At 42.9% G+C, this 16,032-nt stretch overlaps 1 protein-coding gene across 1 annotated transcript in view; it reads left to right on the forward strand.

Moving 5' to 3' along the window:
* Nucleotides 1-16,032, forward strand: part of NFS1 (NFS1 cysteine desulfurase) — a 111,266-nt gene that overhangs the window by 55,184 nt on the left and 40,050 nt on the right. Inside the window, exons 6-7 of the mRNA XM_029614655.1 lie at nucleotides 5,280-5,373; nucleotides 11,572-11,706. Coding sequence (XP_029470515.1) covers nucleotides 5,280-5,373; nucleotides 11,572-11,706 — 229 coding nt within the window. The remainder of the gene's footprint in view (nucleotides 1-5,279; nucleotides 5,374-11,571; nucleotides 11,707-16,032) is intronic.

Raw genomic sequence — 16,032 nt, forward strand, 5'->3', positions numbered from 1 at the left:
ACTGATAATGGTCTGTTCAGGAGTTTGTAATGCTGTGACCATATTATGAACGTCCCACTAAAGCAGTGTTTCCCAACCCTGTTCAGGAGGCCCACCTAACTATTCAGGTTTTCAGAATTGCCGACCATGAATATTCATGAGAAAGCATACCCTGGGTCTCCAATGTATGCAAATCTATATCATACATATTAATTATGGATATCCTGAAAACCCGACTGGTTAGGTGTGCCTCCAGGGAAACACTGCCCTAAAGTATTTGTTTACATGTGGATCCATAAGAGAACTTTGTTCACATAAACGCACTATAGAATTTGAGTAGATTGGCTTATTTTTGTGTCACACTGTTGAGGGCCATCTGTTGTTTTGCAGAGCTTTTAATGTACAACTCAGTACACGCAATGACCTGTATAGTTGTCCAAAATAACACTCTACCAACACAACAAAGGAGAATAAACATAAGCAAACCAAAGGCGATAATGCACACTGCATTATACATATATTGACAGGGTGTCAGCAAGCCAGGAACAATATGTGCAGCATCTCTCCAAAACATTGGTCTCCCGATCCTCTCAATTATTCACCCAAAATGTTTGGAATAATATATATTTTTTTTCTTTTTTTCAAGAAATTTTTAGTTCCTTTATCTGCAGAGATTGTCAGATCCGGTTTGGAGCAACTGCACTTTAAAGATAAATTCCCACCTGATGCAGGTTCTTCAAAATATCAGCTGACATCAGGGCATTGTGTTTGTTCACTTACGTGGGTTTAGTTTGTAGTCAACTCTCTTCAGCATTGGTTGGGTTCAACATCTGTTTGGTTAGTAATACTGCATTTTTTCACACTTTCTGATAAATTTTTGATATGCAACTAAAAATCTCTTGAATAAAAAAAATAATAATTTCAAAAATTTTGGGTGGATGATCGAGAGGACCAGGAGACCTCCTGTTTTGGAGAGGTGCTGCACGTATTGTTCCCAGCTTGCTTTCACCCTATCTGTAATGCATAGTGTACATTATCATCTTTGATTTGCTTATGTTTATTGTCCTTCGTTGTGTTGCTAGAGCTTTTACTGTAGACACTGGAAGACCTATGTACAATGAATTGCAATAGTTGAGAGCAGATAAGACCAGTGCTTGCAGTACCATATGCAATTCATTGCCATCTTAAATATGGCTTCAGCCTACACAGCATATATAGCTTAAAACCATATTCCTTCTGTTCAGTAGATTCAACGAGCCAGAACTGAAACCAGAACCTTTATGGTTGCTGGTCCGTAATTATGGAATTCTCTCCTGATGTGTACAGTATTTTCCCTGCAATTCTCTTTTCTCGAGTCTTCAGAGCAAGTGATTAGCTTAGTAGCTCAAATAGGTGAGTTAAGGCAGATACCTAGTTTTAGCCTCTGTTAAGCAGTAGATCATTGTACAAAGCAATGTGGATAAATTATGGGAATATATCCTGTATTTGAACATCATCTGACTAAGCATTTTTGAATTTAAGTATTTCTTGATGTGTTTAACTGTGGATGTGTATGATGTATCCTGCCTAGAATGTTATAGTTACAGGTTATAAATCTTTTTTAAAAAAATACATACATTTATTTTTCCTCGTTCTCACGTGTGGGTGATGTCAACTGATAGCACCAAGAACAGAAATGTTTACAAGCGTGAGCTAGAAAGTGCTAGAAACCTTCTTGGTCAGTTAGTACTACATAGCTTTGCACTGCAAGGCCACCTAAGTCTGTTATTTCTGCAGAATGAGAGAACAAGTTCTTTCCCCCTGAAAAACATTGCTTCACTCCATTACTTAGTATGCAAGACTCCCTCAGATAAGTTTAAACTAACCTTTTCATTTTCTTTCCCGCCTTAACCACCTAATTTAACTAGGAGATCCTGTTTTTCAAATTTGAAAGATGTTTTTGTTTTAATCTAGCAGATTCCATTTTCCCCACAATAGCTGAAAAGGAAAAACCACAGGGATCAAATAATGCCAAACTTGTAATATAAAAATGCTGATAACTGATTACTATATTGAGTGTATATGCTGCCAGGCCTCGAACATGATGTTTGTTTGTTTAATTTATTCAAAAATATCTCCTTAGGGCCATTAGAATACTTTGACTTAAGGATATCTTTCAGACTATTCTGAAACTGTCATCATTGAAGACTTCAACTTCAAAAGTTCACCTCAACTCATTTGGTGGACAATCCTTTGATGCTGAAAAGAGTTGTCTACAGGCTAGACCAGGAGCATCTCTGATTCCAGCCATTCTTTGCAGACTCTCCCGGATAATCTACCAGGGTTGAGTGCAAGAGTGAGAGCGCTTAAGGCAGACCAATTGGCTCTGCCCTCGGTGCTTTCGATATACACCTTGTGTATATCAAAGCATTGATAAAGATGTCATAAAGGTCTGCTGCCCAAAAGGCTTAGACAGGAGGTGTTCCCTTTGATTCTGCCTGAGGTACTGCCTGAGATGCCGCCAGAACTGAACTCTTCACCATCTTGGGGAATTCTGGGTAGACTTTTGCAGCCCAATTTCATCTGATGCGGATTCTATGAGCCATGGTGCCCAGCCGCCATCTTGCCTTATTAAATCTTACCTCCCTAAAGGAATATTGGAGCTGTGGATTCTCCCATCATAAACATGGGGCTATGTTTCAGTAGCCTGGGATCTGCCAGATGGCTCACCTAAGGGGCAAGCTAAAGGGAGTCATCCCTTGGGGAGTCACTTTTTAGGTGAACGTGGTCTGTGTCTGTCTTTTTTTGAGAGTGATTTGGTGTTTCCTGGGAAGCTGAATTTTTTTTTTTTTTTTTTAATGTCTGTATACATGTTGGAAGAAGAACTGTAGGATGGAGGGGGAACTTAAGGCATTGCTTGTATACTTTGCCATGGTTGATACTGGTCTGGTTGAAGTAAGAGATCCCCTGCTCATGCTAATAGTCCTAGTTTAGGATGCTTTGGTGATCCCAACTCACTTGGGTTCCTATCTACTCTTTCTAAGGTTAAGGGGACGAGCAAGGAATTTTGTATGGTTGCTTCTTAATGCTAGACCAGTGCATAATAAACTGTTAAATTATCTATAGTCTGATAGGGTGTAAGAAACCAAATTTTAGTTTTTATTACTGAAACCTGGATTTCTGATGATGGAGACTTAGTTTTATTTTCATTTTTTCCCTGGGATGTTTTTTCATTCATTATGATAGATGAGGTAAGAAGGGACTATCTTTGGCCATAATCTATAAAGGGGGCACTATGTGTGACTGATCTTCAGCTCTCTCACCTATGGGATAGGAATGCTTGCTAGTCAGACTTGGTCACTCTTCCCCCATTGGGCTAATGGTAATGTATTGCTCCCCCCCCCCCCCTTTGGGTTGTGATTGTTTTGAATATCTTTTAGACCTGATTTTGGGTTTGTTTGAAAATTTTCTTTTTTTGTTGTAGGGGAGCTAACCTTAATTGTCCTCTGGCACTAAACTGTCATCCTTAACAATGAGGGATTTGACACTGCTGATGGATGATCCAGCAATTGTAGGCAGACATGCATTAGGCCTGATAACATTCTCCCCTATAGACAGTCTGGCAGGTTGGTCAGGGTATCTATATTTCCTGTTGGACCATTTTGTCTTGATGTTTTCATTCAATGTTTATGTCCTTTTAATTTCTATAGGGACACTTGTTTTGCAACAGAGCTCTTGGGGCAGAATTGATGTGGTACACTTTTATGTTCTCTGTATGTATATTCCAAATTCGTTAGATCTTCTAGCTAATCTTTTAGTTGATCAGTAGCAAGTGGAGATCTCGCAAGTTCTTAATACCCTGTTCCCATTGTGCCCTGTCAATAAGAAAAGATCTAGTGCTTTCCTTTTGGTTTATGCCACAGTTGTAGGAGCAGAAAAGAGCTGCTAGGCACCTGAACAGGCGCTGGATAAAATCTTAATGTCCATTTGATGAGGCTTTTTGAAGCGCTGTGACTAGTCAGTATTACTCTGCAATTGAAGGTTTAAAAAAGGTATTGGAAAAGGAGAATGTTCAAGCCACCTGCTCAGGGAGAGATACTCCTGATATAGTATGAGGACTGAAATGGCAAGGAGCAACTCCAAAGAGCTGTTTAATGTTGTTAGTTGGGAAAAGCCTGTGCTCCCTGCCACTGACCCTGCAGAAATGCCAGATTATGAAGTAGCACTGTTTTTCTAAACTTGTCATGGTAAAAAAATATATATATATAAATATGTGGCTGGACCTTGATATGAAAGGTATTGGTGACACTGGGAGTAACTGTAAACTTTATGGTTTTTGGGTAGGGGTCCCCCAAACTATAGCCCATAGGCCAGATCCAGCCCATGGAACTCATTTTTGCAGTCTACCATATCGTTCTTTCCCTGTGGCCAGATCCTGCCCACAGTGAAATTTATTTTCATGTGCAGCAGCAGCAGAAAGAGGCTGGTGGTAGTTTCTCAGGTCCCGTTTGTGGAAGGGAAAAAGGTGCATGGAGGTGGTGATGACAAAGGCTGGTGGGGTTTCCCAGGCCCCATCAGTTGAATTGGAAGATGAGGTGGGTGAAATGACAGAATGTAAGAAGTTACTTCCAGCAAAAAGTAAAAGCCTTTGTTTGCCTTATAATTAAATCATCGACCAAAAGCAAATAGGTAAGGCAGGTTGTGTTAATGAGGAGTAAAAACATGTTGATCTATGATTTTTTTTTAATTTTTTTTTTCTACTGGTATATGAACTTGCAACACTGAAGGACCTACTGTGTTCATACTTATGATAGAAATAATAGAACACGACTTGACAGAGATAAAACAAAATTTCTACTATACGTTTAGCACCCTTCCTGCCACAGACTCATATAATTCTAACCTCATGCTCCATAAGGAGAATCTTCTGCATTCTCTGAATTCCTGGAGTCACTGGGTTGCGTACTTGGCCTGCCACATCTCAGAATGGCTCCTTACTGGGTTTACAACCATGTTTATTTACTGGCTTATTGCATAATCCCAGTCTGAGTTCCTGCCATGGTGAATACTTTGTACTTTTATAAGACAGTATGCTTGTGGCGACCTCTTCTATATGACTGCAAGTTTCTCTGCCTCAGACATCACTTTTTGCTTATAATGAATCTGTGACTTGAGCACTCTTACACACTTTTTATATAGTTTACTACTAATACTACAACATGTGGAATTACTGCTAGTGTTAAAATTCCTGCAGCATGTACAGGTATAAGATCTTGAATAATCTTTCTTTCCCTTACATATTTTCCTTCATTTACCCCAAGACATTGGAAGATTCCATCAGACCAGATACAAGCCTGGTGTCCGTGATGATGGTGAACAATGAAATTGGAGTGAAGCAACTGATCAGTGAGATAGGTAAGCATCAGTGAGATAAGTTAGTGACCCTGGCTGATGGATGAGAAATAAAAAGCCTACTGGTAGACTGGTGAAAGAAGTAAGTATGATACCCTTCTCCCTAAAAGCTGATGGGGTAAGATAGGAAAGGGCTATCCCTGACCCTATATGGCCAATGGGTGTAATAGGCACAATTTCTAGTGTAGTAGAAATATGTTTGTTTATTAAAACTTAATTGCCTCAACCAAGGCACGAGGCAATGGACACAAGATACATCTGTAATTTGATACATTAAAAATTGCATATATTTACATACAATTCATAATTGCAGTGAAAATAAAGTGCAATGTGGCTACGCTCCCAGCTTCCATGTCATTGGTATATTTTCTCAGTCAAAGGTTTGCATAAACAAAGTAGTCTTAAGAAATGCTTTCAAAGGTATTCTGTATGACTTAACATATCAGGCAGAGAGTTCCATAATATTAGTGCATCACTGAAAAAGCACATTCTTTAGTGTCTGTCTATTTCTATTTCTATTCTATAAATACAGTTAAAAAAAACCAACACAATTAGTTACATCAGAGAATTTAAAAAAACACTCAACTAATATACAATAAAACATTATAAAAGTGAAACTAAAATCAGATAAAAATATAGGCTGTGTGAAAAGACTTCATCTTACACATTGGAATTCAGAAGGACCATCAGCGGAATCTCCGGTTTATGGTCCTCTGCAAGCATTACCAGTTTCAGGCACTTCCCTTCGGGCTGGCGACACTCCGCGCACATTTACCAAGGTGATGGTGGTCATGGCGGCAGATCTCCATTGCCAGGGGATCCTGGTCCATCCCTACTTGGACGACTGGCTCATTCGAGCGAAGTCAAAGGAACTATGTGAGGCGGCGGTCGCCAGGGAAGTGCAGACACTTCACACTCTGGGTTGGGTCATCAATGCAGATAAGAGCCAGTTGTCCCCCGCCTAGGTCCTGGATTTTTTGGGGGTGAGATTCGATATTCTGATTGGGAAAATCTTCCTGATGCAGCATCGGATAGACAAACTCATGTCGCAAGTTCGGCGTCTCTTGTCCCTGCCAGTTCCCAGGGCGTGGGACTATTTACAGGTTCTTGGTTCTGTGGCGTTTACTCTGGATTTGGTCCCGTGGGCTTTCACGCATATGAGGCCATTGCAAAGGGCTTTGCTCTCACGTTGGGACCCCCAAATCGGAAGCTTTTCAAGTTCCCTTACCCCTCCAGGAACCGGCCAGGTCCAGCCTAGCTTGCTGACCCACAGACACTTGTCCCGGGGGATGGATCTGGAGGACCCTCAGTGGACTATTGTGACGACAGATGCCAGTCTTTCCGGCTGGGGGGCAGTTTGCCAATCTCAGGCAGCCCAAGGCCAATGGACGCAGCAGGAAACACAATAGTCCATCAATCGTCTCGAGCCCAGGTCCGCTTGGCCCTGCAGAAGTTCTTGCCTCTGATTCATCATCTGTCGGTGAGAGTGCTCTCTGACAACGCAACGACTGTAGCATATATCAACCGGCACGGAGGTACAAAGAGCCGCCCCGTAGCAGCGGAGGCAGACAAGCTCATAGCCTGGGCAGAAACTTATCTGCTCAGGATAGCGGCTTCACACATTGCCAGGGTAGACAACATACAGGCGGATTTTCTGAGCCATCAGAGTTTGGATCCCAGAGAATGGGAGCTGTCTGAGGCGTTCGCGTTGATATCTCATCACTGGGGGATTCCCTGTTTGGCTCTACTAGCAACTCGAGGGAATGCCAAGGCGCCATGCTTCTTCAGTCGCAGAAGACAGCACGGAGCGAAAGGGGTGGACACTCTTGTCCTTCCATGGCCTTATGACGTTCTGCTCTACGCATTCCCTCCTTGGCCTCTGGTAGGCAAGTTCTTGAGAAGGATAGAAGCCCACCCGGGAGCGGTGGTGCTGGTGGCTCTGGAATGGCCACGAAGGCCGTGGTTCGCGGATCTCCTCAACCATGCAGTGGACAGGCCGCTCTGTCTGGGTCATCTTCCGAATCTCCTGCAGCAAAGTCCAGTATTTTTCGACCAGGTGGATCGCTTTTGTCTAGTGGCTTGGCTTATGAGAGGCGGCAGTTGAGAAAGAAGGGGTATCCGGATTCGGTGATTTCCACTCTTTTACGGGCTCGCAAAACTTCCACCTCTCTTACGTGTGTCCGAGTCTGGAAGGTTTTTGACTCTTGGTGTAGTAGGTCGAATGTTTCCCCTAGGTGGACCTCGATAGTCCACTTTCTAGCCTTCTTGCAAGAGGGTTTGGCAAAAGGACTAGCTTTCAGTTCTCTCCGGGTTCAAGTGGCGGCGTTAGGATGTTTTCGTGGAAAGGTGGACAGTGCGTACATAGCGGCTCATCCGGTTGTGGTTCATTTCCTTTGGGGTGCTAAGCATTTGCATCCACCACGTCGAGCTGTTTGTCCATCCTGGAGTTTGAATTTGGTCCTTAGGACATTGTGTGAACCTCCTTTTGAACCGCTCAGGTGCGTCACTCTGATGGACCTTATGCTCAAAACAGTGTTTTTGGCAGCTATCTGCTCGGCTCAGAGAATTTCGGAAATTCAGGCCCTATCTTGTCACGAACCTTTTCTTAGGTTTTCCGATTTTGACGTTTCTCTTAGAACCGTGCTGTCCTTTCTGCCTAAGGTTGTATTGGCTTTTCATGTGAACCAGTCCGTAGAGTTGCCTGCTTTCCCGGCTTTGGATCAGAATTCTCCACATGCTCGTGAATTGAAGCGTTTGGATGTCAGGCAGGCGCTGATGCATTACTTGGAGGTCACTAATGATTTTTCGCCTGTTGGATCATCTTTTTGTCTTGTGGAGTGGTCCCAGGAAAGGGCATAAAGCTTCCAAGGCTACTATTGCCCGGTGGTTGAAGGATGCTATTGCTTCAGCATACATAAGACCCTCTGGAACTGCTTGCCCGTGACATAAGGCTCATTTGCTCTGTTCTCAGGCGGCATCCTGGGCAGAAAGTCAGTTGATTTCCCCTCAGGAGATCTATAGGGCGGCAACCTGAAAATCTTTGCATACCTTTGCTCGGCATTACCATTTGGATGTTCAGGCTCCCAACTCGGAGAGTTTTGGCAGTGGTGTGCTTCGAGCAGGGCTTTCTAGGTCCCACCCCATGTAAGGCGGCTTGGGTACATCCCAGCAATCTGGACTGATCTGGGTACGTACAGGGAAAGGAAAATTTGGTTCTTAACTGCTAATTTTCGTTCCTGTAGTACCACAGATCAGCCCAGATGCCCGCCCAGTTTTTTTATTCCGCTCGACAGATTATAGGGGTTTTTTTTCCTGTCATACTATAGCAGGACGAAGATTTCACATTTTGTACCTAGTTGAGTCTCCTAAATTTGGTTTAACCATTTACATTTTTGGATTCCTGTTACAACTTTAATTCTGCTTTGATATTGTTTATACTGAAGGGGCTCCAGGTGGCGCAACCTACTTTCAGGGGTGACCTTCAAGTTTTTCACTGTCTCCATCTGCTGGAAGGGAGGCATAACCCAGCAGTCTGGGCTGATCCGTGGTACTACAGGAACGAAAATTAGCAGGTAAGAACCAATTTTCCTTTCCCACTGCCCCTCTAGTCCTTACTCAGTCTATTCCCTTCTTCTACTCAAACCCTGTCCCTACTCTCTCTGCTCCTCAGTTCCTCACTTCCCCTCACTTTCTACCCTCAATTTTTCAATCCCAGGTCCCCACTCTACCCTCAATTTCCCACTAACACCCTGCCCCCAATCCTGGGTTTTTTAAAAACAGCATCAGGTCTTGCTGACATGTCATTATTCCTTTAAAAACGGCATCAATCAAGTGCTGCAGAAACTGGGGAAGAGTGAGGAAAAGGGCCCCTCCCAACAGGACAACCTACATCAGTGGCATCAAACATGGTGCTTCCTTCTTTTCCTACCAGAATTAGGGCTGCAGAAGTGTGAAGCAGCTCTTCTGAGTATGCTGCACCTTGCGGTTTCATTCCACCTGCTGCTGCGAGTGACTCAGTGAGCCACAAGAGGTGAAGTGAAACTGCAGGCCAATGTGCTTAAGAGCTGCTTCTGACAGTTTTTAATGAAGGGAAGGTAGGCAAAGAAAGAAGTGCTTTTGTTTGACTTAGTTGCCCTTCCAGGGGCAGCTCAAGGCAAACTACTGCCTGAGGCGAGGGATGAGATGGTGCCCCCTCCCCTTTCCCTTTTCCACATACACACGTACACTCATTCACTTCTCTCCCTCTTCCATATACACATGCACTCTCATTGTGTCTTCTCACCTCGATTCTCATTAACCACAAGAACCTCCTCTTTCCTCAGGCCTGCGGGATATGCACTCCACTTCCTCCTCTTCCTCTTTCTCCAGTAGCGTTGGCCTGCTCTGCCCTTGTTTTATTTTCGGCGCACGGCCTGATGCTGTTGCTTCTCCTCCTCCGTTTTCAGTTTCCTGTGGAGGAGGGTGGTGCTCCTGCTCGTCTTTCTTGCCGTGCAGCACTGGCCTTCCGGGGAGCACGGATGCTGATGTGCTGCCTCCTTGGAGTGTGTGCTGCTCCAGGCCCTTTCTCTTCCAGCCTTCTGTAGCAGGGCACCCGGAGGTTTCGGGTGTTGGCCTGGATACCTGTCAGGTCGTTCAGAATTCTGTAGTCTCCGGGCCAAATCCAGAGAGTTCCCAGGTATGAATGTGAGGCAGGCACTATGAGGCAGATACCACCACAGTGTTCTGAGAGGGGCACTTTTTTTGCCGCCTCAAGTCTGCCTCATTATAGAACCGCCCCCCCGTGCCCTGCCGGCAGTGTCCCTTTTCTGCACTCTCCCCCAGTCTCTGCACTGCCTGACTTATGCTGCTTTTAAAAGGCACCGCAATGCTGCTAGTGGCCATGGGGCCCTCTCAATACCTCTGACCAGAAATATATCTCATCCAGCACAGCTCTCTGCTTTTAAATTGGCTATAGAAGACACTACAAAAAAAATTCCAAGGGCTTTCTATGCAATAAAGAAACCCCTGTCCAGTTTCACTCACCCTGTAAAACTACCATTAAAATTATTTGATAGCAATTGGTGGGGGGAGGGAGGATGGGTTAGTTGGTTTGTGTATACATGTTTTATTTTTGGTTTATTCTCATGTTGTATTATTGTAGTGTGTGAAATTTGTAGTTATCTAGAAATGGAATGAACAGAAAAAAATCACTTTCATGCCACTCTCTGATGTTTTTGTCTTGTATTTAATAAACAGATTTATGTATACAATTTGATAGTATCATTTAACCATTTGTCTATATTGGATTGAAGTGTGGCGTCTATGCAGGATGGAGCAAAATCTCAGTGTAAACCCTTCACCTTTAGTTCTCTAACACACAGCATCCACAGAAATTTCCCCAACAATGGGTGCAAAGCAGAGCTAAGATATTTCCCCTTAAAAGCCACCCATACAAAAAATATATATTCAAATTTTATCTCAGTAACTGCATAACAACATCCCTGCACTGTCAGGCACTTTGTGAAGTAACACAAAACCCTGCAAAAAAAGCTCTCAGCTGCCATATAGCAAACCTACCATACTATAATGGTACCAACTCCCAGGATTCAGACCATGCCATGCTGACATCTTTTGTTGCCTGGGGCCCAATAGCTGCTTTGAACTGCCCAAGTTGTTGCCTCTGTTTTTCTCCCTCCTGTCAGCCCATATCTGTACAGGAGAAGGGAATTGGGAAGGGAGGGATTTGGAATGCGCAGTGATACCCTTCACCTCCTTGACCCTCCCTGATCCTGGTCAGCTCCTCTGGTCGCCTGCAGCAATTCCACATCCATCAACCAATTCTGTAGGAGGGACCAAATTTCATGGCTCTTCCTGTGGCTGAGGAATTGCAGAAAATCAGGGTATTTGCATGTAGTAGACTTCAGTATTAGTATAGAGGTAAATTAGTCAGGTTTTCAAGATATCCACAATTAGTTTGTCTGAGATAAATTTGCACACATCGGAGACCCAATGTATGCAGATCTATCTCATGCATATTCATTGTGGATATCCTGAAAACCTGACTGAACTTGGGGTCCCCAAAACAGGTTTGGGAAGCCCTGCTTTACCCTACGGATAAATACTCCAGAATTCTTCAGTGGCACTCTAGAGAATATAAATGTGTAATGTGTATTTACCATAGATCTGTACTTTTGTCTTTCTTCTCCTCACTGGTGAATGCAGGTCACCTTTGCAGCTCAAGGAAGATTTTCTTCCACACAGATGCCGCACAAGCAGTGGGAAAGATCCCAGTGAACGTGAATGAGATGAAGATTGACCTGATGAGCATCAGTGGTCATAAGATCTACGGCCCAAAAGGTAACCGAGAGAGGAGTCACTTGTATTCTGCTTACAACCATGTTGAAGCGTCAACAGACACAACTTGGTTGTGCTAATCACATAATCAACCATTAATCAAATAATCAATTGCACTTTTTAAAATTCTCTCACAAGTAGAATTGTTTTGGGTTGCCTGATTTTATTTTTCTCCTCTGCAATCTGTAAGAACCAGAATAAAGGACTCTGAAGTCTTGATGCCCCTTAGTCTGGATTTCTGTATAGACCACCTTTACAGTTTATCTGTGTCCAGTCTTCATTGTCTGGCTACCAACTCCTTCCAGAGGGTGATGGGGGAAAAAGGTGGTAGCAGGGAGGATTTTACAACAAAATGTCTGGAGCACTCGCTGCTGCGTAACAAGTGTTTCATAGAGCAGTGAGTCAAAAATTGTAAAGGAAATTTAAAAAATAACATGTATTAAGATTATTTGACTTTCTGTATTGGGCTTTCTTGCTTCTCTCCACCAGTTTTTTCCTCTGCTTTATCTGTCTAGTCTTTGTTCGTTCTTCTCTGGAAACTTCTATTTTTTTGTCCTTGTCTTACTATTCCTTGTCTTGTTTCCCTTCCCCCAACTCTTGTGTATTTTTCTCTTCTTCATATCCTTAATAAAATTGTAATAGCCTGAGATTGCCAATCTGTGCCCAGCTTACAGAGGATCTGACAGTCATCTGTATATGTGAGATTTAATATGGCGAGGACTGTATATGGATATCAAAGTTTAGTTGTGAAATTAATAAACCTTGTGGGAATCCACATTCTATGGTCCAAGGTTCTGAAACAGAGTTTTTGTTTAGATTTTGTACAATATAAAAAGGATTCTCTGATTATTAAAAGTAGATTGTAGTTGGTGAGTCAGAGGATTTTTAGTGTCATCTATTAACTTTTTTTATAAGCAGCAAGCTTAGGCTTATAATTCGCAAGTGCCTCAGATGAGCACGCATGACACCATACTTGTTTCTGTTTGTGTAGGGCACCTCAGCATTAATCCAATTTCCAGATTTCTTTCCTAGTTGTTTTTTTTTTTTTTTTTATAGACCTTGAAGGGAGCAGTGCTATCAGGACACCATTCATAGTGGAGTTCCACATCTTAGTAGCAGAGTCTATATTGAAAGGATGCAATTCCTCAAAAGCGGTAGTTAATCTTTCACTCAAAAATGTTAATACAGGATCAGTAGGAGAATTCACACTAACCTTAAAGATTTTACACTGGATAGACCACAAAACAAATTTAAGGCTACTATCGATGATAATTACAGCCAGGATTGAGGAATTTAGAAGCACTAAATCAAGGGTGTGACCAAGTTTGTGTTGGATGGGAAAAAAATTAAGAACCCAAGGTAAGAAATTGCTCACAAGGAGTAGATATTAGATACTTATCCACATGCAAATTAAAATCCCCTATAATCAAGGTATAATTTTGATCAGCTTTTGAACATAGAAATTGTTCAAATAAAGGGAAAAAATAAACATTCAGGAGGCTTGGGGGATAATAAACTAGGCAGATGCTCAGATATTTTGAATAAAGCATAAAAAAAGGTTAAACTTAATCCTCTGTGGCAGTAGGTATCAATCTTATAATATAGCACACAAGCAAATATAAATGAGAACCACAAAACGTTTTATAGAAAAATTTTTTGAGACTATCATAAATAGAGCATGTGATTTCTCTCCTAACTGTGGCTACAAACTCTTGTTGACCACCCACTTAGTGTACTGCTCAAAAATCTTTAATCATAGGTGTCTCTAGGTTTTGTTTTGGGTTTTTTTTTGGGGGGGGTTATGCATATAAAAGATACTAAAATGAGTGACGCTTATCTGTGTGTAACCCGTTGGAAAAATATTTTGGTCAAGAACTCTTAAGCGTTTCATTCAAGATGATGTGTATTGCGATTGCAAAATTGATTTAACCTTTGGTCAAACACAGCCCCTGATGAAGCAATGAAACACGACTCGTGTCAGTTTGGCGTTCTTGACAAAAGTTTTTTCCAATGGACTTCACATAGGTAAGTGTCACTTATTTTAGAATCTCTTTTATATGCATAAAAAACTTAAAAAAAAAAAACCTAGAGACACCTATGATTAAAGATTTTTGAGCGGTACACTAATTGGGTGGTCAACAAGAGTTTCTAGCCACTGCTAGGTGAGAAATCACACGCTCTCTCTATTTATGACAGTCTCAAAAAAAAATTGTGTTCTATAAAGTTTGTGCTTCTCATTATTTATATTTGCCTGTGTGCTATGTTATAAGATTCATTGAATAAAGCATAAGCATCTCAAAAGGGGAGCATTTTCCATGAACACTTAAAAACAAATACCAAACCCCCACGGCCCTTACCACAAGGCTGTGACACTATTGAATAACCTGAGAACAGATTCATTTCAGGAGAACTGTATCTGAATCTGTAAGCAGGACTCAGTGATGCCAAAAAAAAAAAAAAAGGCCAGTTGCTCAGAAACAATCAGATCATAAACTACTGGAATTATTTATTTTATTTTATTTTTACAGATTATACATTAATTAACATTATTTTAAGTTCCATCTTATCAACAGGCCTGGATGTGGTGACAGTTAATTGGCATTAAGAAAGATGGATGCTGGGTTATAAATCAACGCATAGAAAAACAAAGGTCACCATATCTTCCATAGCCAAGGATCACTAGGATGGAACAGCCAGAACAAGGACTATTATCTTGTCCAGAGATGGAAGAGACAGGAACAGGGCACTCAATGTGCACGAAGGAAAGCACAAAGGAGCTCCTTTGTTGTGCTCATGATGGAGCGCACAGCGCCTCCAGTATCGTCGTCTGGCTCTTGACCCCCATGCACTGGTGACAGCAGGGGGTGGGGCCAAGGCCCGATGTTGCCAGCAGAAAAGTAAAAGCAGATTCTCCTTGCCTTGTTCCCATATAGGAAAAATGTGTGTTTCAAAGAGTGCAATGAAGAAGAGAGTTCCTAGATGCAATTTTTCATTAACTAAATGCAGCTTGGTCACAAAGTTTTCCTTCATACATCCTGGAACACTTTCATCATAATAACATTAGGACCTGTCAAGCTCTTCTTATAAGCTACCGAAGCCTTGGTTAAATCCAGGATATCCCTTTCTAGTTCTTTCCTTTATGCAATCACATAGCTAATTATTTCATTTCTGAGAACAGCCTTTGCAATTTCCCAGAAAAGAGTAGGTTTATCTCAGTGGACAGCACTTTCTCATAATCTTGCCATTTTTCCACTAAAAATTTGGAAAAACCTTTGTCATTGACCAGCCAAAAAGGTATATTCCATCCCTCATATGATTTGCCTATAGAACTACCCTCCAATAGACAACACAGTACAGTGATCAGAGGTAACCAAAGCTTCAATAGATCTTTTTTTTACTTTAGAAAAGAGGCCTTCAGGGGGCGCTGTTGCGCATCGGATGAGAGCGGTCGCCTGAACGTAGAGCTCCGCTCCCCACAAGCAAACAAACCCCGGCAAGCGCTGCTTACGCTAGATTTTTCGGCTAAATTCTTTACCCGCAGCGCTTGTTAGCAGCCCGGCACACCCGGAGATGGCGGCGAAACGAAAAACCGCCGATTTGCGGCAGTTTTCGTTTGAGAAGGCAGTGCTCCCCTCGGGCCTGGAAGATGGCGGCCGCGCGGCACCCGAAATGGAGTCTGATCATGCGGCGGCGGAAACGGGGGCTGACTCGGGGGTAAGCGCAGAATCACCACCAGTGCCGGCACAACTGTCCCGAGATGAAATAAGGGAATGGTTTATCACACTCCGAGCAGACATGAAACGGGACAAAGCAGATATAATGGCGGCTGTGGCTGATATCAAGGAAGATATCGCTGCTCTGGGCCACAGGGTGGATGACATTGATATCAGGGTGGAAGGCCACGGAGAGGCTCTTAATGCCCTAAACTCCCAGCAGCTAACATTCCACAGTGAACTTGGGGCTCTTCAGGATAAACTTGAAGATCTTGAGAACCGTAGCAGACGATGCAACATACGGATTAGGGGCGTACCGGACACGGGGGAGTATGAGGACGCTACTCTCACCGCGCAACAGATTTGTGCGCATGTTCTTTCCCTCGCGAGTGCGGGTCCGTCTGACTCACCAGCGCAGCCGTCGGAGATCCGCTTGGAGAGGGCGCACCGGGCTTTGGGGCCCAGAAGTGACCTGCGCCCTAGAGATATTGTCCTCTGCTTCCATAGCTTCCTCCAGAAAAATCAGGTCTCTGAGGCCGCTCGCAACTTAAAGGAAGTTAGATGGAATAATCATGCCATTTCCATCTACCAGGATCTGGCCCCAGCAACACTTAAG

Source organism: Rhinatrema bivittatum, chromosome 8, assembly GCF_901001135.1.
Source record: "Rhinatrema bivittatum chromosome 8, aRhiBiv1.1, whole genome shotgun sequence".
Lineage (NCBI taxonomy): Eukaryota > Metazoa > Chordata > Amphibia > Gymnophiona > Rhinatrematidae > Rhinatrema > Rhinatrema bivittatum.